The sequence below is a fragment of the Branchiostoma lanceolatum genome, chromosome 18 (assembly GCF_035083965.1).
Source record: "Branchiostoma lanceolatum isolate klBraLanc5 chromosome 18, klBraLanc5.hap2, whole genome shotgun sequence".
NCBI classification, from domain to species: domain Eukaryota; kingdom Metazoa; phylum Chordata; class Leptocardii; order Amphioxiformes; family Branchiostomatidae; genus Branchiostoma; species Branchiostoma lanceolatum.
In genome coordinates this window covers 12390953-12416377 of record NC_089739.1, presented here as the reverse complement: position 1 = coordinate 12416377, position 25425 = coordinate 12390953, and the positions used below count along the sequence as shown (strand labels likewise).

Here is a 25425-nt window from a genome sequence, read left to right as displayed (position 1 = left end):
TAGTTTACCGTGGCTCACATATGATATACTGGCTCTCAACTGTAACTGAAACACTTAATGTGTCTAAAACCATTTCCCATGTTGCCCTTAATGTGCTAGCCATTTTCCTGATGGATACAAGGTTAGATTTCATGTGTGTAGGTCAACCGATAAGCTGAAGTGCCTTTAGTCATCATGTCTATTGCACTGGAAGCAATTTTCTGGATGTAGGGAACACATTTTGTATGTCACTACTATGGGAATGTAATGTAGACAGATAGCTATGCTAGTGTTTCCCCGACCATTCACTTTGACACAGTGGCAATGATGTACCAGAAAAATCCTAAACATGAAATTTTTGCATCAAAACTGTCAAAATAATATCACAGGGCCGGGTGATCGTGAGGCTGACCGAAAAGTAGGAATTTGGGATTTTAGTTTAAACAGTATCTACATGTACAAAGATTTTTTTGAAAATTGACATTGACAATGTCTTACTTTGATCAATTTTACTTATTTCTTAAACTTTAAAGAAAGAAAATGAAATGGAAAATCTCATAAATCTGTGAAACCATCTAGTTTTTGTGAATGTTAAAATTTGCATCATTCTTTCAGAAGACTCTAATGCATTGTCCCCACAGGGCCTCATTTTTTTCATATATCGAAGACATGAAATGTATGATTGTATTCTTGGACCTTTCAGGGAACTTTGACCTAACTTTCTGTCAGTGTCTCCGCACACACAAGGAAACAAACAGACAAACAGACGCACAGAATAAAGATGCTATCAATAATTATCTCAAACCTCACAGCCTTTATTAATATTCCTTCCGGCAGAAAAATCAGGTAATGTATTTTTGGCTGAGGTAAGCGAACCTTAAATGTGCAGGGTAGAAAGTAATTAAGACCATTATAGTGAGAGGGTATCATATTTCTTCCTTCACTCAAGGTAAAAATACTGTAAAAGGGGAAACGTTAACGGTGGTTTTATATTTTTTATCAATCTTCTGCCCGCCTTGTTTAAACCACGAACCTAAAGCTACCACGAACACTCCATTTTCTCCCTAAGGTGAAAATACATCTCCACGCAACAGTTACAGCATTTTAATTAAGCTAGAGCAATCTGACAAAGAGTCCTAACAAAGAAGATGACATAGATATATACACGTAGCCATTAAAGATGCAACCCTTTTATTAATTGCCTTTCTTATGTTTCTTCTCTGGAGCCTGTGTGTGTGATTTACGAGTGAGCGGTTTCTCTTGTCAAAAAGACAAATGTGATCCACCACTCCCTTCTCCTGCCCTTTATACATACTAATAGGACAAAGCAAACTTCCTCTGTATTATTGATCAGTTAGAGATAGAAGTGAGTAGAGCATCTGTCATAACTCAGTTACCTGCGTCATTCTGCTTTTGCTTTGAACGTCAAGGGCTGTTTCACTAATACTGCATCTGTGTATGTACATAGGTGGTATAACCGCCCTATGGCGCAACACACCAACTTCGCAGGCTTTAGGCCACACCTATTTAATTTCTTGGTTAACGGAATTTTAAAAAAATGCTAGATTGGAAAATCAACATGAAAACAGGATCTCACAGGAAAGTTTGTACTTAGTTTGGTGCACACAGTTTCAGGGAGTGAACAGGGTCAGGTGCAAGCTTTCACCCCAGCCTTCTGTTATATAATGATATCCTCATGCTAAGATTTGAAAAAAAAAATCTGTTAACCAAGAAATTAAATTGGTGTGGCCTAATGATGATGCTCCTACTTAGATAGTACTTGGTGGCAACGAGTTATACTAGAGATACATGTATGACAGTTCTAGGGAAAAACAGATTTTTGAACACTTCAATTCTGGGTTGATAACTCTGGTACTTGAAGGCATGACGATTTCTTGTTCTTTTCTGAGCTGGTGCGAAATACTAAGTTAGTTGTCAATAAATCTGACAATCTATACTGTTAGGAGTGATTTTTCGTACAATGATGTGGTGGGGGTTAGAAACAATTTGATGAAAATAGAAATAGATATCTGATAAGTGAATAGATATTGAGAGGTCATTGAATAAATGGATTTACAGTAATCCAAGTGATGTACTACTGTTTCGATGGTAGTCAAGGTTTAAACTGTCTTTTACTGTAATTCTTGTTTCTTTCAAGTAACTTTATGTTCACTGTTTTCACGGTCACCTCTGTACCGTGAACTTATCATCACCGTGAGAAAAGTTGTTGTTATTATAATACGATTCCTTCACACGTCCGTTCTGTAAATCACTTGCCACCACCGTGAAGTTAAAGTTCAGTTAAAATGTCCATTTTCCTTATAACACTGTGAAATTTTGCTACTGTGAACATAAATTGAATTACAGTATCCGGGGCATTTTTATGCGACAGCACGTTTCAATTAACCTTATTCTGGCCGTCCTCTAAAGTCGGTCAACTGTCTCTTCTATCTGATTTATTTCTGATCATTCTATTGACTTTTCAACTGCCTAGATTGATTTCTCTATAGCGGGTTATTAATCAGATCGACATAAAGTAAAGGAGCCCAAATAAACCATTGTCACTCATTACATTGATGTTATACCTTTCACTTTGACTTCATATTATTTGTTTATCTACAACTGTTTTCGATGTAGCTAGAGGGAATCGTGGTTTTATCAAACATTAAAAACAGTGGTCTGTCTTGTACATGTACTTTAAGAAGTTCAAGGGGACTTCATAACAATATTAATGACTGTTTTTTGTCTATCGTTTTGTATTTGAATCCATGACACATCTGCATACCTCAACCACCATCTTTATGATTAACATTTTGCCAAAAAATATACTCGTTATTACTCTATATATTAACAAATCAACATGATTATGTAATCACAATTAGACATTATTCAAAATGATTTTTTTCTTCAGCCATGCTGTTAAATGCTGCTTATAGGTACTTAATTGGTCTTTGAGCTTTTAAAGAAAGGAGTCCTAGAGTAGCCAAGCATGTAAAAGCAATTTATGTCTAATGAGCTGTGCATATCTCTGAACATAGTGTAATTAATCTTTAGGGTATGCTTGATGCCTATTTCTGGCTTAGAAGTACAATTTAGTTCTTTTGCATTACTTCAGTGACTGTTAAACTTTTGGATAGAATAAAATCATAATCATACTGTAAAAGGGAAAATGTTCACTGTGGTTTTATGTTTGCCTTTTTCACAATCACATTAACCTCTTCACTGCAAACTTGAAACCACAACAAACTTTTCTTCTTTTACAGTAAACCCTGCGTGGTAGTTTTCTACCTATCCGAAATTGAATCCCTGCAAATATTTCTCCTTTTACAGTACATTAATGTCTTATCCTTCATGTTGATATGGTTAGTTATTTTTCATTTCCTTCCAGACATGTATTTTCTCTGGATGTTTCGAGATCCATTAAAGGCATCCATAGCATTTTATGAGGCTTGAATAAAAGAATTCCAATTTCTAGTCATTCCTACACATAGTAAGTTTCAATAGCACTTACCATTACATAGGAGCAATGTTGTTGTGTGTTGAGAACCAATCGGAAATCCAAGTCCTAATAATCCTGACTGCCAATCACAATTAGCGGTTTGACCAATGAGAGAGTGACTGCATGGCTGTCAAATATTTGAATTTTTATGTTTTAATTTTGCATTTCTACGTTTTGACGGAGGTGGGTGGGGCTATGGTACCGGTCTATTAATTTTACACTAGGCGCATGAAATTAAAAGATCACCATGTAGCTTGTAATTTTGATCAAATATCTGCAGGCAAATGTGGTAAACAGTGGCATTATCAATTTCATAAAGATTACAGCAACCATAACTAAAAATTGCTCTGGGTGCCTTTAAAACTGCACAATTTTTCTTGAATCAGTTTTCCTTCATTCCACCCTACCTTTCATTTTTGCACTGCTTTCTCTTATAACCTCGACCTTTTGTCCGTCTCTTGACGTTTCAGCTTCAGAAATTGCTTTAGAAAAAATTGTGGTTCCCGGTATATAACTCTCTCAAGATTCTAGCCATGCGTTTCGAATGCCACTAATGTGCAAGTTGTTAGAAAGTCCATCTACATCAATCATGGCTTTTGCCTTTCGCTACTCCCTTGGTATTCACGATGCACTAGTCTTGAGATTGCGTTCTTTCGTGGTACGACGCGAGTATTGCATGCACCACGCATAGATGCCACCTGCCATTTCTCAGTACTTGATAGTTATTCCATTACAAATTGATGTTTGTGGTCTGAGTTGGGTTTAAATCTTTCTGACGTGGCATGAATAAGAAATATGTGACTATGCACTGTATAGCAACTGTAGAAACGATTTAAAATGGTCTGTTATTTGAATCAGTAATTCAAACTTATTCCATCAAAAATTGATGTTTGTGGTCTGAGTTGGGTTTAAATCTTTTCAACGTGGGATGAATAAGAAAAACTTACATGTTCACTATATATTATGTAGGGTACAGAATGTATAATATACATTATAGCAACAGTAGAAACCATCTGAAATTGTTTATTTTGAATCAGCAATTTATGCTTCATCAAAATTGATTATGATAGAAAAATTAAAAAAACATAACAATTAACAGGTATGTCATGTTTTTAGAAAATTGTCACTTCATACCATAGAAATATGCTCTGAGGGAAATAATGTTTAATTGTTTTATCTAACATTTTTTCTTCTTCTTCTGCCAATTGGTTAAACAGATTCAACTTTGTTCAATAATTGTGCAATAATCAAGTGTCAGGAAAATTGGGACTAGATTTTTAACTTTAGCCTGTCAATTTCTCCTAGAACTAAATGATAATTATGATCATGTGGCAAATGGCAAAATAGCAATACAATTTTGGCTTTTTATATCCAGGCTGTTCAAATGCTACTATTTGTATGTACATGTAGCATTCATCAATAAATCATACGATAAAACTGCTATAGTGAAAACTACTTTATAGACGATCGCTTTATGTCAAACAAAATGTTGATAATCTGTGCTCAGGTATTGTATAAAAAGACTTTAATACCACCATCTCCTTATATGGTCAATGCAGGGTGTACCTCCAAAAGACAGAATTGATTTGCAGGTGGGCATTAAACAGCAAATGTCGCCAGGTGATTTTCAAGGTCTTTACGACAACTGATATACGACTATGTACTTTTTGTTTTCGCAATAAAAGTTGCTTGAGACCTTGCAGGATGGATTTTATGATACCAGGCTTTCCACTTGTTGAAAAAAATTGTCAGTTTGTTCAGTGGCTGGCCATACTCCAAATGCTAAGTGCTAAGCAGAGAAAGCATAATGTACCAATCTTTAAAAAGTCTTTGGGAATTGAACTCATGACCCCCCAAATGCAAGGCAAACACGATCACTAGCCATTGTACCGGTCCTTGCACATATACCAGGGAGGTCTATAATCAAATCATTTATCTTCCTTTGTTTTGTGTGTTTATGAACAAGTGGTCCAAGACGCCACCTTATCATGTTTATTTCGTAACCATTGTCTCCCCACCCCTATTTTGTTGTCATGCGGAACTGGCTTATTACTGTATTTTCTCCAATAACTGCATTACGCACTACAAAGGTTCAAAATCTCCTAAATACTCTTAGATCTGGATTGAAACTCTAAGGTTTTTCACTTCAGAAATGACTGGTTATCACCTCCATGTACAGATGTTGTCTGTATGTATGTTTGTTTGTCCTGGTGTGTGTCCGAAGTTATTTTGATTTTGTAGAGTGATGGTATATGAAGTACACACATGTAGAAGATGGTGTAACTAGATACTGGCCGGATTGGAAGGGGGCTAGGCCCAGGTCCAAAGTTGGTCCTGCATAAAAATGCATAATTAGACAGAATTAGAGAGAAATTGATGAATTATTTGAATAAACCAGGAAAATTCGCGAAAATATTGTTAAGTATAAGATCTTTGTTTCTTTTTTGATTATTTATCTTCAAGGATCCATCTGAATACAAAAAACTTGAAAGCGTTGTCACTACTTTCAATTGGTAAACGTAAAATAAACAAGTTACTGATTTGGGTGTGCCCTATATTCGTTTGGTTTATCTTGATGGTAATCTCCCTTATTTATAGACCACTTATGTGGCCATTAGTAGGATCACACCTCCCACATACATCAAGTGTGCACATAATCTCCATCTGTAACTTGAGCTGTGCTTCAAACATACTTTAAATCTTAACACGGTGGTTTTATTTTTGCGGTTGCCTCCACACGTCGAATTTACGCTTTCGCGAAGATGCGTTTTCAATGATGTATTATTACTGTATTACAGAATTGTTTCAACCGCAAATTTAAAACAGTGAAAGCCTCCTTTTCCAGCCTACTGCGAAATAAATCCACCTCAACAGTAAATGAATTTACAGTAGCTACATGTAGCTATAGGAGGTAGAATACTCATTTTTACCTTCGCCGAGAAGGTTATGCAGAGGGTAGCGTTTGTGTGTATGTATGTAATGTACAGCATAACTCGAGAAGGCTTGGATGGATTGTCTTGATATTTGGTAGGTGGGTAGGTCTTGATGAGACTAGAAAATGATTAGATTTTGGGTCCCCTAGCGGCTTGTTACGGTACTGCAGCGGAACTTCCTGTTTTGATATCTCGTGTTCTGGACATGCTATGGAACTGATTTTTGAGTGGTAGATAGCTCTTTGGACAGAGAGTAAGTGTTATGGGTTTGGGCCCCCTAGCGGCATTTTTGGAACTGCAGGAGCAGGTTTTGCATCTGACTTTGAAAGGGAATAACTCAAGAAGGGATTGATGGATGGCAATGATTTTTGGTAAGTAGATAGCTTGAGTGATGATGAACATGATTAGATACTTTTTATGCAAATCAGTATCTAATTTGCAGAATTAATGAGGAAAGTTTATACATCTGCCAAATTCCATGATAGGACTCTGAAACATGTGACATATGTAAGTGAGGAAGAGAGAAATATTAATTGATATGAACTATGTAAATGAAGACCTCATTTGCATAATGTATGAGAAAACACTATAACTCAAGATGGCCTTGATGGATGGTCATCATTTTTGGTATGTCGATAGCTTGTGTGATGCTTAGAATGATTGGCCGATAATTATGCAAATCAGATTCTAATTTGCATAATTAATGAGGCAACTTTAAAAATCTGCTTTGTGCCATGATATGACTATTCAAATTGAAACTGAGGAAGAGAGGAATGTTGAAGATGGAAAATATGCAAATGTGGGCCTAATTTGCATACTTAAATGAGAAACTACTATAATTCCATACTGGTAAATGACGGAAATTTCATGCATTTAATACTTTTTTTGTGGCATCGGGAATTTATGTGAATGTGAACATCGTTGAATCAAATTATGCTGATAAGGGCCTCATTTGCATAATTGATGATCAATATTAGCATCACCTTCTTCATACTAAATGTTAAGCTCATACTTTGGACATGTCATATTTTAAGACAATCAACTGGTATGATTTATGATTGATGAGAAACACTCCTAATACGTCAGTCACAATGGTTAAAATCATTTGGCGAAGGTATGAGGTCCTGGAACTCTAGTTTGTTACTGTATTGGGAATCCATTGTAATTAGAGAAGCGAGGTAATAACTGTACTTTATTAGAGATTTGTACACCATAACACTAGAGCCTCTATGACCTTTCAAAGACCAGTAAGCTGAATATGATGTACAAAATATAGTTACAATGCCCAGATGCCACCAGCACAATGTTATTACCTTTGCCAAGATAGGCTATGTTTTCAGTAGTGTTCATGGCTAAGTTTGTAGTTTTAACAACATAACTCAAGAAGCTATTGTTGGATTGTTATGGAATCCTGTATGGGGGTAGGTGTCAACAAAACAAAGGGCAAGATCGATTAGGCCCCCCAGCGGCTTTCTATGGCAATGCAGTGGAGCTTCCAGTTTTGGTATCCCATGCTCTGAACATACATGTGCTATTAATAGTGACTGTCATGGCTTTTAATTTACCTCTTGTGACATGCTTATGTGTGTGAAGGGAGATGCAAGTAATGAGCTTAGTTCTTTTTTTTTTCTGGAACAACCCTTTGGAAACGCTGTAGGACTCACAAATTCACCCCCAAGGTGATTTAGAGTAGATACAACATCGTAAAGAAAAGACAAAATACACTGAGTAACCATAACTTTGACTTCTTACATCACGCTCTCGCTGTTCCGAGTCCCGTTTGTTATCTTCTTAGTTGCCTCTGCAAGACTCTCTCCCGTTTCATCCAGAGATAAAACCCAGCTTTATATACAGATAAAACCATTTGTACCAACTGTGAGGGAAAGGGCAGGCAGATTGGGAGTGTTTTACACTCTTTTGATACAGCTGTGAGAGGGTCTGCATGGGGGGATCCTGGTAACGCAATTTAGGATGCCGGCAACGTTTAATGGTAGATAAATTTGATCTTGCAAAAAGTGTTTTTTTCCTAATTGTAGTCATCTGGTGTCTGACAAAACTAGTCTGGGGAAATCTACATGACCGGACGCTCTGTTTTGACTTTTGAACTTGTAGAGAATGCTTGAACGCTGAATTCAGGATGACAAATATTGTGCAGCATCCAAGTACGCTTCACGAATTATTTTCTGACAACGGCTTGATGATTAATTATAGAGAGGGCCTGGCTAAGATTAACAGTGAATTAAAATAGCTTGCTATGCCTCAGGGCAAAACTTGCATGTACAAAATGTAGGCCCTCCTAGCCAGTCAACATAAAACTCCTATGAGGACTGGTGAACGGGAATGTGGTGGGGGGCTACATAACTGTTTTCCTTAGCGAATAGCAATTTTCTATTTTGATTTCCCGTATGTGTTGTAGGGAAAGCTTTTTTATCCCTTCAATTCATAGCAAGATGGCCTTTGATATTATATTGTCGGGATCTCACCCCCCCTTTTATCCCTTCGATTCGCTTCAGTTCGTAGCAAAATGGCCATTGTTGGGACCCCCCCTGCACACCCTCTTCAAAGATGAAAGGCAAATGCAGGGATCAAGTAAGCCCCATCAACCCCTTTAAAATCCCTGTGCACTTGTGTTCACGTTGTGTGCAACATTCTTACTTCCTTTCAATCATGCATCCATGACTATGTATGGGTCTTTTGGGTGCCATTATCAAGGCCAAAAACACTCCCGACCTCTTGACTCGGATTCCCGCGCGCTGCGCCGCATATCGCTCGCACAATAAACACGGAAAGAATTACAAAGTTGTTTCTGTACTTGATTGGCAGTGTGCAATGATCTGAGCCCTAAAGGCCGTTAGCGGTGTAGGGTCGATTGTACGTACAGGGTGTTCATTGCCACCTTGTCAATGAGGCCGCGATCTCTTAAATCTCGTCAGAGATTGACGGATAAGAGTCGACAAGGAGGTGACATTGGCTCTTAGGTTGAAGGTGAATCGGGAAGAAGGAAACTGAAGAAAGTAAGAAAAGTGCCATGTTTCGAGTTGCTATTGGCCAATTTTGAATTTCACTACAAACCACCTGTCAAACAACTAAGTCTTACAATGTATTACCTTCGTAATGGTCATGTTTTCGTTGCCATTTGTGTGTGTGTGTGTTTGTCTGTGTACAGCATATCTCCAGAAGTTGTGAATGGATCCTTATAATATTTGTTTGGTAGGTAGGGGTCGGAAAAATGAAAGTAAACCATGTATTTCCATGATGGGCCTCCTAGCAGTTTTCAACGGTACTGCATCAGAACTTCCGGTTTTGACATCTCGTGTTCTGTACCTGCTATCGTCATGATTTTTGAGTGGCTGATAGCTGTTGTTCAATCTATAATGTGTAACCTAATTCATGACTATTTGAGACAGTTTCTTGCCTCTCTATACACCTGTCATCATAAAATGGGTTATAGAAAAAGCTGTAAAAAGAACCTTTACTTAGTAGAAATCTAAGAACCATCTACGCTAAATCTTTCACATTTCTACAATGTAGATCATAGAAGTGAAGTGAACTTTATTGCTCAACAATCATACATGATACAATGTATGGCATGAAATCAACAATACTACAAGGCTAATCTATCCTACAATTCTAAGTACAAAATATTTTCGAACCCAGTGTAATTGTTACAATATACATGTATAGTCATGTATGGGTAATTCTGTCTCGCTTTTCGAATGATTTATGGAGAAATTGTACAGTACATAAAAAATATCGCTCTGTGTACCAGACTACCAGATAGGGTGAAGTTTGTCTTAGTAGTAATAGTCTGTAAAAGCATATCTCTCTCTTTGCTATAAGTTGGACAATTCATCACAAAGTGGAATTCATCTTCAACACTTCCAGCCAGGCCATGTTTCTGATATCTCAATTTAGGTCATCTTGTGGTTCACTGAAACTTTGACAATACCCAGAAGACTGTGTCTTGGTTTCATACATGTACATGTAGCAATAAGTGTGCTGTAAGAATTGTCCAGGTAGCAAAGTCCTATCGATTGATATCGGGAAAGCTACATTTGTACATGCATGAGGGGACTTTGTTTCTCTTGTTTTATTCATCTTGAGTGCTTGTCCTGTTAAAGCCAAGGGCTGGTCTTTATTTGACCTGCTATTACTTGGGCCCCGTTTTCACTAGAAAATGCATAGACCAAGGAGGCTAAAATAACTTAGTTTAACTTCCTTGCATATACAGAAGATGCTATGCATGAAATTCGCAATAATGAGTGAAACAAAACAAAATCTCTTTCACAGAGATGTGAGATCTTCCATTTTCTTCGATGAAGCAGAACAAGGATTTGCAAATTGGAATGAAGTTAGACATTCAATGTTTGCATAATAATTATGGTCCACTCTTAGACAGATTTTTGCAAGGGAAGAGCAATAGTTTGATAGATATAAATTCTGAATAGATATATATCATTATTAATTTCTGTGTATTGGAAAGAAACTTACAGTCCACCAAAGATGATGATGATGATGTTGATGATGATCTTGATGATGATTAAAATGATGATGGTGATGATGATAATGATGGTGATGATGATCTTGATGATGATGGTGATGATGACGGTGATGGTGATGATGGTGATGATGATGATGATGTTGATCTTGATGATGATGATGATGGTGATGAGGATCTTGATGATGATGATGATGATGATGACGATGATGACCACGATGTATTGATTGGAAACAAAATATGACAAACAGGGAAAATATTGATATAACTATTATAGAAAATTTCTTCTCGATGGATTTGTTACTCTAATCCTAACTTTCACTTTTGCAGGTGAAAGTGGGTTTCCTTGGTCTGAGTGACGGGAAGCGTGAGCCTGAGATTGTGCGTGTGCAGCTGACCGCAGACAGCCTGGTACTTCAGCGAGAAGAGACAGTGTATGGGAACTCACTGGCTGCTATCAGCTCACAGGTTTGTTGTACATTGTAAATGTTACTATTGGTGGCAAGAGGTCTTCTGGTTTAAAGGTTGTAAGGCTTATTAGAATCTAAACTTCTCTAGGAACATGTATGAATCCCTGGAGCAAGCCCAATGTTGTGCCATAATTGGAAAGGCACATTACACCTCTTTCCTCACTCAACTCACTCACTCAAGAGCAAATGAGTACCTTAAACTTCAGTTCGAGACACGCAGCATGCTTCAATCAGACTCGAATCACGGCGTACTTCAATCCACCTGGCGAGAAACAGTGTGAACGCAGAAATCAATTAATTCTATCGCGATAAATGTTTAATGACCGATTAAACTTTTTGAGTGTGAACGGGGTCTAAATCAAGGAGATGTTAGAATAACATCCTTTTTTATATGCCATAAACTTTGGGTCAGAAAAGCTTTGCTGATGTAACAAAAAGCACAGAGAATTTCGTATGGTCAAAGAGATTCAATGCTACAAAAACTTTTATTGAATAGTGTGTGGAAAACTGAAAAGCCAGCTGAAAATTTCAAACCACCCCCTTTTCAAGTCATGAATGAACCAGTCCTTAATTTCAAGCCCTGTATTAGATGCTCATGAGGACAAATGATTACCACAGTTGGGTAGTCATCACTATGTGATAAAGTGGGAAGGACTGTGGTATGTAGAAACACACAAGAACAGGGTAAATCATGAGGACAGGCAAGTACAGAAAAGAGGAGGAGGAGTGTGATTAACTGTGTCACTATAATGATGATAGAACACTTAATTCTGGGAGGTCTCTTGACTTTGTGAAAGTTGAGAGGTTGCAGAAAGTGTCATGCATAATGAGATCAGAGCATCATCAATCTACAAAGCTCTAGGGGGGTACCTGTCTTTTATTTAATTTCAAGCTCCAAATGACTGATAAAAAAACAGCTCTAACCAACTTATTACTGTCGTGATAAAAATCTCCCATCTTCCACAAAGTTCCAGCTATCAGGACAATGTGATCGTGATCTCTTGGCGTACACAAAAAATGTGTATTGTAGCTTATTTTTCCCCATTGCTGAGAGAAATATTTGATTGTACATGGTTTATCTAGACATCAGATATCTTATGGAGAGAACCCATGCTTTTCCGAGGATCTCAAATCAGGAATGATAATTTCAATGTCTTATGATACAATGTTTTCTTTTTCAAGGGCTCTATTAATCTCTTTGGTAGGAATAGCATGACTTTTTTTGTTTTTATTATGTCTTGTCTTGAGTATGTGCAGTATTGGTACATTGATGTTCCAGTATTTTGAGCCTTTGTAACCTAAATGATTTACCACACATCTCTACTTGCCACCTTGCCTCTAGAATTACAAATTGAATGAAAATGCAAGCTTTTGAATAGCTAGAAAAATGCCTATTTTGCACCCTGGACTGCTTTGGAAGTCATCAGATTGTATCTATTGTGCTACTTGCTCCATCATCAAGTCAAAGTGATAGGGTTTTTGACAGCTGCAATTGTTCAATAAGCTTGATGAACGACACTGTTGAAACCCTCTGTCAGCCTCAAGCATAATTTGATGCTCGGATACGCCGTTAATAGAGCCATTTGTCGGTTAAACTGTCAACATGTCTTTTCTAGTCAGGCACATTAATTTTCTAAAAGACTTTTTTTCCCTCTCTTACAGGTTAACAACTTTGATATTGACAGCAACAGAGTAAGTGGAATTTTGTAACATTTTTAATAGTGAGAAGTAAAGTTTTACTTACTAATAGTGAGAAGTAAAATATTTAAGATTTAATATGTACATCAAATTATGATTCTTAAAGGACAATACAACATGTTTCTGCCTTTGAACACCAAATATTATTCTTATATTTTATCGTTTTCATTGTTTTTTTCCTATCTAGGAAAGGTCGGTCATCCTTAGAAGACAAAAATCAGGAGGTCTTGGACTGAGCATCAAGGTAATGTACACTAATTTTGCACCTGATTCCTGTTTTAATCATTTGTAAAATTAATGTTCTTTCCAAACACAATGGACAATTTCTTTCTTTTACAACTTGTGGCGCAAGCGGTAACGCAACCCTGCTGCTTCGCTATCTGGATCAAAGTCCGTGGATCCTGGGGCCCGAGTTCGATCCTAGGGTCGACTCCAGCTCGGACATGTTTTGCATTGGGATTGCATTTGTCATTTCGGATGGTGACGTACATGTAAAACTGGCGGCCCCATGTATGAGAGAGCTTCGGGCATAATCCTCAAGCGTCAAATTTCTGCATGTAAAAGAACCCAACAAACTTATCGAGAAGAGTAGGGGTGACCAGGTGTTCTTGGTCGAAAACGCGAGCCGTGGCGAGGCCGCATTGCACTACCACTAGCTACTTGAAAAGCATTACGCTTCACTTCAATTTAGGATGACTGCTTTACCTTTGACTAGTACCATATTTTCTCGAATAAAGTACAGTGTATATGTACAGTCAAACCTGTCTATAGTGGTCACTCAAGGGACTGGCGCAAACTGGCCGCTATGGACAGGTGGCCGCTATGGAGAAAAGGTCGATAATTGACTTCCAGTGACTCATGTTTTCAGTACCAACTGAGATGAATTTATTCACCATACAGTACACATGCAAACATTGCATAGGTAAGTCACATTTTAGGTCGCTCTTTTGATGGCTTTTTTTTTCCAGAAAATTGCAATAGCCCAAATTTCCATCATATTAATGTTATTCATATTTATTTTGAAGCTTTTGGTTAAGTAATTATCCTCAGTGATACTTTGCAGCAAAATAAATTTAGCACAGTATACCTCCATAACAGTGGTGTCTTCCGTTGACCTTTGTGCTGCTGACACTATCAGCGCCATTTTGAAAATCGCCGGAAAGCCGCCAAAGCACGTTTTGAGCACAAGTTTGGATGAATTCCCGGGGAAAACGGAAATTGGGCCGGCATTCAAACATTTCGCGAACTTAACGCATCAGGTACATGTGCGGGTTGTATTTTCCGAAAAGCTGCCATTATATTTGTCCAGTCGAAATGCACAGAAATGGTCAATTTTGCCACAATGTACAAACGCAAGCCATGTGAAGAAAATTATGATCAATTATGCTTGACTTCGCGTCAAACCATGGATTTTCTAACAAAGATAAAACCTTCTGGTTTTCTTTATTATTATTCTATCCAGTTGATTCCACACAAATTTGATAACGGCGTGAAAAAATGAAGATTTTTTACCCGGCGTGCGGTGGCGATGCGGCTTCTACCGGCGCGCCGTGGCCGTAATCAGCAGTGTTACTGCACTCGCGGGACTGAAAATCGTCTGGCCGCGACCGCGTTGGACAGGTGGCCGCTATAGCCTAATTCTTAACGCTTATGTCAATGGGACAAATCCAAGGGACCAACAAAAAGTGACCACTATGGGCAGGTGGCCGCTATGCAAAGGTGACCGCTAATACAGGTTTGACTGTACTTTTTGAATATTTCAAAATTCAAAAGGCATCACAAGTCATTGCCAAAGTGCGTACTTCATTTAAGGTTATTGTCAGGACAAAATTATTTAAGAGGACCTCAAACCCTTGCTCAATCAAGCCAGGATCCCAGCTGTGGTGCAGCAATGCATGGCTCAATACCTGCTAATTTGAGAAGTTTGTAACTTGTCGTAGGCAATTCTCAAGTTTGCAGAGATGATGGCGGCGGGGTAAACAAGAGAATCTTTTATGAATCTAAGGAATGGCATTATGTAGAAGTCCTTGATTTAAGCAAAACTACCTGGAGAAAAGAGAAGGAACACCATAATTATGTTAATTTATCCTCTTCGAAATGTGTTCAAGATCAGTGGAGAAGGAATGCGTACTTTATTTCAGTTTTCTGACTTTACGTTTCAGTTCTACAAATTTGTCTGGAACTAGCCCCAAATTGGGGGTGGATACTTTAATCAAGAAAATACAGTAAAACTAAAAGCCACAACATCTGAATGAATGACGCAGGCAAGTCTGAAAACCAAGAAATTTGATTAAACTGGCCTGACGTCTGGCTCCTTCTTAGCCTCCTGGATGTGGAAATCCGGTCGTTTCCATGTCCGCCTTCCGAAGCGCTGCTCCATTACTCTGATAATCCTCCCCGGAATGGACACCAGGAGCTGTAACTGTTTTATGATGGACTTTGTAAGGTTCTCGTAACTTGATGCACATGTCAGTAAAATGTTATAAAGGGGAAGGGGTCTCAGGCGTGTATGAATTTCAAAACTCAAAATTATTAGCATTTACTTCCCAGAAATTTAGTATTGTAGAGAATGATCACACGCAGATACTTGAACTTGAAGAAAATAGCTGATCCTAGGTATTAGGAATTTGATTTTTACTGTTGATGCCCTTCATGTCCTCGTAATTTGGTGCACATGTCAGTACAACGCATAAGGGGAAGGGGTCTCAGGTTTGTGTGAATTTCAACTTTAAACCTTAAATGTTTACATTTAATTCTCAAATTGTCAATGGAAATTTAGTGATGTACAAGAAACACAATATGTACTTGAAGAAAATTTGGTGATCCTTGGTGCCAGGAAATTGATTTTTGCTATACAGTTATTGATGGATTTTCCTCCTAATTTGGCACACATGTTAGTATAACGCCATATGGGGAAGGGGTTCGGATAATGTGTGAATTTGAAACAGCAAATGTTGTTACTAATATTATTTACTTGTGGATGGAATGCAGTGTGGACTAGCCCCCTACCGTGTGGCCATAGGGCTATGCAAACGGAGATGGGCACCGCCCCTTTACACCAAAAGATGTGGAAACTATTTTAACTAACCAACAAGACACACATCTATATGCTAGAAGATACCATATTATGCATGGATTTAAATTCTATGAGTGGCTACTCATACATGTACATGTATATGTACTAAATTAAATGTTAAATGTGGAAAGCAAAATTTATAATGAATGGTGAACCTACATGGACCAATAGTAGAATGTGTTCACACTTCAAGGTCAATTAGCATAGGTTATTCCGAACCTCTAGGTCATAATTACTGATGTACCAAATGGGTAGAATTGCTGAATATAGATAATGCGGATTATTTCTTAACTGTTATAAAGGCAATAATGAGCAGATTTCCTCATAATTCTTGAAATCCTATTAAGACATGATCCTATTACATGTATCTGTATGAGAAATAGCTGTGGACCTTAGAGGAATAGAAAACTTGAACTCGAAGGTCTCATTGTAGCTCATACAGTTTGGTTAGTATCAAAGTGTTGTGCATTCTTCAAGGAAAACCCATGAAAAGTGGAATTAAGTACAACAAGATTGGCAACATAAAAAGATGTTGCCATGGCGACGGTGGTCTCTAGCTGCGTATTTCTTTTTTAGCCCACATGCAAATAAGGACCTCGCATAAATCATATCAGTCGATCACCTTCTCTACCAAAATAACACAAGGTGTCCAATGAATGAAAATCTTGTTTTCACAAAAAAAGATATCGTACCATTTCCTCATTAATTACGTAAATGAGGTCCTCTATGCAAGATTTGCGTCTAATAGTGGCCACATTTACTTAACTTCCAAATGGTGCAAAAATGAAATCCCCATCATTTACCACTATGGATTTATAGTATTTTGTCATTAATTATGCAAATTAAGTATTAATTTGCATAATTGATACCTATCAACATTTATCTCTTTCTCAGTTACATATGTCATGTGTTTGAGACTCCTATAATAGAATGCAGCTGATTTATTAACTGTTCTCATTAATTATGCAAATCAGATATTGATTTGCATAATTGGAATATGATTATGTAACTCATCACTTAAGCTATCTACACACCAAAAATTATGATGATCCGTCATCCCCTTCTTGCATTATTCTCTTTCAAAGTTTGAGTCAAACCAGCTCCTGCAGTTCCAAAAAAAGCCGCTAGGGGGTCCAAATCTACAGGACATATTTTCCTAACACAGAGCTATCCACCACTTAAAAATCATGACTATAGCATGTTCAGAAGACGAGATTTGAAAAGTGAAAGTTCCCCTGCAGTACCATAGAAAGTCGCTAGGGGGCCCAAAATCCAATCATTACGAGGTCCCCCACAGACCTACCCACCTACAAAATATGAAGACAATACATCCAGGCATTCTTGAGTTATCGTGCCATAGACTTTCACATTCCTGTACAATTCCTAGAATTCTTGCAATCTGCACACAATATAGTAAAAATTTGGCTCGCCCCTGAGGCGTCGCCAAAAAGTCATCAAAATAGGGGGAAATCCTCAAAGTATTATAAATAATAATGCACCATGGACCATATTAATCTCCTTTATGATGTCATTTCTTTTAAATTTCTGTACAACAATCATGATTTTATGTCATAAGTGAGCATATAATATAACAGGCCTACATTTGCTATGTATTAGTGCTGTATTGAGCATTACACTCACCAAATAACCATAAATCTACACCCAATTTGGATACCATCATCACGTAGCTTTTATTTGACAGCAAATAAAAATGTTATTACATGATGAAAATTATAAATTTAATGTATTTTCGACACGTATGCGCTCTTGAATCCAGAGCTGGTCCCGTTCTTACATGTACATGAAGGTCCCAGGATGGAAATTTGCTTCTTGGTATGGAAAAAAATGTCACCCCGTCCATCAAAAAATCTGAGCTTCATGGCATGAAACTGATGAGAAATTAAATGTGTTTTCCTAAGTTTGAAACAACAGATCTAAGAACAAAATTTTACAACACAACCTCCAAACAGTGAATGGGACGGGAGAAAATTTAAAGCTGGAGACAGCCTTGTTTGAGTCACTTTATACATTGCGTAGTGCCTAACTTTTCTATATTACCCAACACATAGATGAGCCAGACAATTCTCTGTTGGCCTTCCTTTGCTGACTCGGTCCCTAAGCCCTGCTGTCACACCATGATCTGTTACTTACTCCTCACCACACTCCCACTAGAAAGAGCCGCGGCTACGCAGACTGCGTGATCTCTACCGTAAGCGACAGGGGGCTTTTCTCTGGAAATGAGGAATAAATCCTCGCCGGCGTGCGGATCAGATGACAGGAGTGAACGCGGCACCGAGGGTGCATCGGGTAATCCCTCAAGCCGATGTGGTCTGAAGTCTGTCAATACTCGAGGGTCACAGTTAAGGACACAGTATGGGGCATGAAATGTAGCAAAGGCAATGATGTTGAGGACTAAGAATGGATGAAAGAATGAATGAATGAATTATAATGAATGACAGTTCCCTTCAAGCCGATGTGGTCTGAAGTCTGTCAATACTCCAGGGTCAAAGTTAAGGACACAGTACGGGGCATGAAAATGTAGCAAAGACAATGATGTTAAAGACTAAGAATGAATGAATGAAGGAATAAATGAATGACACCAAGGGTACATTGGGTAATCCCTCAAGCCGATGTGGTCTGAAGTCTGTTAATACTTGAGGGTCAAAGTTAAGGACACAGTATGGGACATGAAAATGTAGCAAAGACGCCGGCAATGATGTTAAAGACTAAGAAATAAATGAATGAATGAATAAATGAATGACACCAAGGGTACATTGGGTAATCCCTCAAGCAGATGTGGTCTGAAGTCTGTCAATACTCCAGGGTCACAGTTAAGGACGCAGTATGGGACATGAAAATGTAGCAAAGACAATGATGTTAAAGACTAAGAATGGATGAATGAATGAATTATAAATGAATGACACCAAGGGTACATCATGTATTCCCTCAAGTCGATGTGGTCTGAAGTCTGTCAATACTCGATGGTCACAGTTAAGCACACAGTACGGGGCATGAAAATGTAGCAAAGACAATGATGTTAAAGACTAAGAATGAATGAATGAATAAATAAATGACATCAAGGGTACATCGGGTAATCCCTCAAGCCGATGTGGTCTGAAGTCTGTCAATACTTAAGGTCAAAGTTAAGGACATAGTGTGGGACATGAAAAAAGGATGTCCCTGTGGCTCAACTGGTAGCAGCCTCACAGTTGAGCTCCTGGTTCCAACTGGTTGGTAACTGGGAGACCCTCTGGTTCAAGTCCTGGGGTCACGACATCTTGGTTGGGGCTGCACCGTCTATCGGAAGGGATGCTAAATGGGGGTCCTGTGTTCAAAGAGATGCCTCAAGCATATACATGTATATCCTGGTACAGAAACAGCAAAGAAATACATGTATGATTATATATAATGGATGACATTTTCTCGCAACCCCAAAACTGAAAACTGAAACTAAAACAAGTTTGGCAAAAAAAAGTTGCATACGTGATCAGGAAGGTTGAGCAAATTATTATCAAACACTCACAGTATGGCATTGCGAATTATACATTCTTCATTTTCATTTCTTCACATCCTCCTCTTTGACCTTGGAATTGATTTTGGCATTCGACTATTTGGTATTGTTTTCCAATATCTTTTCTTTTTGCAATTTATGGCATATATTTTGCAACTTACTGTTATATGATTTACAAAAATGTAAAGTATGGCCAAAAACCTTTTTTTGGAATTGGATGAAAATGCGCGCAGATGTCATCCATATAATCGAATTAACAAGGCCTTAACATCCATCATCAAAGTGATTAATTCCAGCTAAGTATTTTTCATATAACAAATTTCACCTTTGGGATATCATGTTACCAAACCAGACATCCCATTACCCCTGTGACGCCCTCGGCAAACTGTCCGCGGCGCGGCCATCCCTCTTTTGTCCACTTATTTGGGCGACCGCGTCCCTCACGATACGGATCACGACAGATGTTATTTAACGTCGACTGGCGGTGACTTTGAAGCGTTCACGTGGCAAGTATCCCGTTATCGAAAATCCTCAGGCGATGACGGCTGTGTGTTCCTTGGCTAGCGGTGCCCTCAGGAGTATAGAAGGGGTCATCCAGCAAGGGGGCTTATCAAAACGGATTATAAATCACCAGGAAATCGATACGGAATGCTTGATAGAGTGCTAGGAGCTGTCATGTTGGGTACATAATAGTCCCAAAGTCACACTTGAAATGTTTATGTGATATACATGTCGCAGTAAGTATTCAGGAGTCAATTTGGACACAGTAAGGAGTTAAATGTACATCAATTGCAAGTTTGCCAATCCGTTTGGCTACTCCTGAAAATCCATTTTTAGGGAAAAAAGTACTTAAAGTGTTAGTGCAAATCAGTTTTCACATAATCCCAGTTTTGAAAATAGATAATGTATACAAATTGTGAATACATTTTGCGGTAAAGCTGGGGTGTCCAGAAATCTTAAACAAAAGCCAAAGGTAGTCCCATAGCCTTTTTGAGGCTGTAGGGACAGTGGCATGTTATCCACTGTGTCTAGGGCATGGTATTGGAAGGCGGAGCCCATCCCTCTCCTTCCACCGCCTTTTTACCTCCCCAACTGAAGTCAGGTATCCATTTGCACACCTGGGTGGAGCGAGGAAAGTCATGTTAAGTACCTTTACCACACGTCTAGGCAGGAAAGCAAGGAATTAAACCCCAAACCTCTTGATGTCTTGTCCACTAGCCTAGCCAATCAACGCCACAAAAAAACGTGTTCCAAAACTGTCACCAATATTGCTGTTAGACTATTTATATTTTTTAAATGTAGTTGTCGAGTGAAGCAGCCTTAAGGTGTGCTGCAACCTTAAGAGTTAAGATTACAGGAAGGACTTCCACTGCTGCCCAAGATAGAGCAAGACGGGGAATTAAAATCTTCCCTTTACGTGTCAATCCGGTAATCTATAGTCACACAGTCTGGCTTTATCTCAGATTTAATTTCAGGTTCTCAACTTAATCGGACTACTGGGAATTCCCCTTAATTGAGAACTAGCCCGTTATCGTATCTAGGTCCCTGGAGCAGTAATTTGCTGAAGTCTTATCTCACATGATTTGCATCGTTTGAATCTGGCCCAGGAATGATGATGGACAGGACACATTTGATCTGTGGAAAGATATGTCGCGTTATATGCAGGATAGAACATGTGACTCGGTGAGGAATGGATCACAAGTTGCAGAAAATTTATGGTGCCCATGAGTCACACTCTCTATTTGCATAATGTGACATCACGGTAGCAGTGGATTGCTTGTGCGTTGACAGTTGAAGTTGGACAATAGAAAATTTTGGTTTGCAAAGTCCAAATTTTGAGTCAGAAATACTATAAATGTAGAAATGTTCACGGGGATTTAATTCACTGTAGATAGGGAGAAAATGGAGTGTTCGCGGTGGTTTTGAGTTAGCATTTGAAACAATAGTAGCGCTACAGTCACACAATGGAACGGCTTTTCACAGTAGTTTTAAATTCGCGGTAAAGAGTTCATAGCGAAAACTGCAAACATAAAACCACCGCAAACATTTCTGCATTTACAGTAATAGTTCAATTGCTTTGAATGATTTTTTCCCAATACAGATAAACTTTCTAACTTACAGTTGTATTTAGTGTGCCTTTGCTACATTTTCATGTTACATGTTGTTGTTAACCTAAGGCTTTGAGTGTCTAGTGTTGATTAACAAGTTTAACCATCTCTCTGCTGCCTAATTCTGTAACCAATAGGAAATTGGGTGCCAAACGGCTACTTCAGTGTGCTAAAGGTTAACAAATTTCCTTTCTGATCTGTTGCAGGGTATTTATTATTTTTACAGGGAGGGATTGCTAGCCCTTCCCTTTTAACATGCACTTTTTATCAGGTTGATCCTATAGCTTGATACCCAAGCATATACTGTAAATGAAGAAATATTTGCAGTGAATTCTTCAGCGCAAACTTAAATCCACCGCAGAAATTTTTGCCCACCGATGACTGTAGCGCTGCTATTGGTTCAAATGCGATCTCAAAACCACCGCAAACACTCCATTTTCTCCCTACCGCAAAAAAAAAAAAAATGCAAATTCAAATGCATCTACAGTACATAATGTACTGGGTTTTTTTTACTTCTCTTGTAGAAGGATTAAGTTGATGAGCTACATGTATTTGTGATTCTGTATTCATTTTTCTTTGAAATGGTTGACTTGCTTTGGATGATCCCAATCCGTCATCCAGTATTGACTTGCCAAGCTCAGTGATCTGCTTTGTTCCAGGCTAGATGGATTAATGAGATAGTTCTGAATCCTGAGACATTTGATACACTTCTTGAGAAGTCTTTTAAGCTTGGAACTTCTTATGGAGACGTGGGGCACAAATACATGTAGGTTGTACACTCCAATTAACAGTTCAACCAATGACGGCATGGCAATTAATAGTTCAACCAATGACGGCATTGCAATTAACAGTTCGACCAATGACGGCATGGCAGTTAACAGTTCAACCAATGACGGCATGGCACTTAACCATTCAACCAATGATGGTATGGCAATCAACAGTTTGAGTGGCTGCATGATTGTCAAATATGTACATTTTGATTATTTTTATTTTGCCTGTCTACTTTTGACAGACGTGGGCGGGGCTATGGGATCGGTCTATTGCGATTTTTGGAAGTTTCAGACGTTTTCCGATAAACAGATTATTTCCTTCTGCCAGCCTAATACATTGAGTGAGGTGTCAGCCGACAGATTGGAAGATTGTTGTGTTATGGGAACCTTTGACCTTGAAAGGTATTTGACCTCTGCCAGCACAAAAGGGCAGCCAAGGTGACATGAACTGATATTGAATTTTTTTCAAGAAATTGGCTCTCAAGAGAGTTGGATGATGGGTTTTCCTGTGTTCACAGAATGTAGCGTTTAGCCGTGACCACCAATGCCTCAAATCGTTAAGGTATGAAATAGTGCTTTGGCCATACATATATAACCTTCTCCCTACTGCCTAATGCTGTAACTAATAAAGAATTGGGTGCCAAACAGCTACTTCAGAGTGCTAAAGGTTAAAATTGATAACTTGTCAACCTGTGATTTTGTTGGTCCATTCAATTTAGGGTAGAGAGTTGATGTGGAAAATGTTGTATACAAATATTAATGTACATTTCAGGTGATTTTATTGCCTTGACAATTTTTCACTCCTAACTGTTAAGATATTTATCACAATATTTAGAAGGTTCTATGGAATAGAATTCTGATTGAAATTCCTTTTGCGTTGTTTCAAATTTGCGGTTGAAACAACATATTCTATACAATGTAGTACATTTAGTAAATATATACAACACAAATTTGTGGTGGGGAGGTCACCGGAAAATAAAACCGCCTAAAAAATTTCAGTATTTACAGTATAAACATTCAGGAAATCAACAGTCAAACCTGCCAAAAAAAACCCACAGAGGACACAAAAAACTATAAATCACTTCAATATAGCGGCAGGAAAATATAGTGGTTTGGGGAAAATGAAGTAGGTCACGGCACTTAATTTTAACGGTGGGAACAAAACTTACTGTCTCAAATATTAGTGATCAAATATTAGTGATGATGAAATTTTAGCTGTTGACTAGTGACCGTTAAATCAGCTAAAATAAAGGTACAGTGAACAAATCAAGAATTACAGTATATATGTGGACAGGTGGTCACTATAGACAGGATTCTTAATCGTTAATCTTTTTGTCAACGGGAAAAATTATGTAAGGGACCAGCAAAAAGTGGCCACATTGGCCAGGTGGTCCTTATGTACATGTAGACTGAGGTAGTCACTTGTACAGGTTTGAGTCAACAACAGTACAGTTTAAACGACATTTTTATCTAACACATGATCTACCCATGAGACGCATATAATTACCGTAGAGACTGAGTAGTGTGTTGACAAGGGGATAGACTGACTACAGCGGCTGCCATCCAAAACCTGAGTCATTTCGAGTAATTTGGTTCCCGATGTCTCAATAATCCTGGGTAAATGGGTGATTTGTCAAGTGACAAAGTGGAACCGACATTCCCGCGGAAGGGCGGGTAATTTACGTGCACGTAAATATCGTGGCCCAGTGGAGTGTCGCATTAACGAAGTACATATTATGATCATAACGTGCGCTGTAAAGTTCAAAGAACATTATTGTAAATCTTAAGACTGTCTATAATAACAGTATTGCTTACTTGATATGTAGGAGAAAACTACATGCATGTTTGGCTGTATATTGTATTTGCCGAAACTTTTGAATGCCAAATTCTCAAAGTCGATCTCATTGAGTATGTTATTTAGGTAAAACCCCCACCTCAGATTTTTTAGGGGCTGTGTGTCATTTTTTAGGACCTATATTTGTAGTTTGTCCATGAATTTGCTGAAATATGAGAAAGCTAAATTTGATTTACAGTGTAACTTGCATGATACTTGATAGTGTTTCTTTCCTTGGTGCTGAAGTTCAGCTGCTTTACATACAACTATTTTTTGAATCCATTAGACTTTACACAACTCTAGACTTACCAATAAGCAATGACTTAGCAATATTGCATATCAGATATGAACTGAAATACTCATAAACTTCAAACATGATCTTTGGTAGGAAGATATTATCATACCTTAAAATTGGGTGAGCACGTTTTACACCGTGCCACCGTGCATGCTAATAGACAATGGTTAATGCATGGTCTTCTTACGGCCTTCTTGACTTTTAAAGCACTCACTGTGCTAAGACGCAGTCTAGTCTGTGAACTTTCCTTGGCATTCTAAAGCATGATGGTAATTACATACCCCTGCACTGACTCATCGATTACCCTTTCAATGGGCGACGCAGTTTTTATGCCTCGAAATTAGGTATTGAGTACCTAGTTCTAGTACATGTAGTAGGGCACTGGCAATATCTTAGAACTATCTTAGTTATAAAATATTAACAAACCTCAAGCTGCACAGCACACCTGTATCTTAAGGGCATACTGTAAATGCAGAAATGTTCACGGTGGTTTAATGTACGGGATGGTTTTATGTTCGCAGTTTTCGCGGTAAGCTCTTCGCTGCGAACTTAAAACCACCACGAAATTTTTTTGCCCTCATACCCCCTTGTACACTATTGTCTCAAATGCAAGCTTAAAACCACAGCGAACACTCAATTTTCTCCCCATCGCGAAATTAAAACCAGCGAACTTGAATGCATTTACGGTATCTTCATCAACAGAGGTTCAGCACCAAGGACAAAACCTACACATAGTCAGTTGTGAACATTCATT

General features: G+C 38.3%; 1 protein-coding gene across 2 annotated transcripts in view; it reads left to right on the top strand.

Moving 5' to 3' along the window:
* LOC136424166 (gamma-2-syntrophin-like) overlaps positions 1 to 25425 on the top strand; it is a 101618-nt gene that overhangs the window by 22514 nt on the left and 53679 nt on the right. For both annotated transcript variants that reach the window (XM_066412670.1, XM_066412669.1), the window contains exons 2-4: positions 11240 to 11377; positions 13042 to 13071; positions 13265 to 13321. In XM_066412670.1, the coding sequence (XP_066268767.1) occupies positions 11240 to 11377; positions 13042 to 13071; positions 13265 to 13321 (225 nt within the window). The remainder of the gene's footprint in view (positions 1 to 11239; positions 11378 to 13041; positions 13072 to 13264; positions 13322 to 25425) is intronic.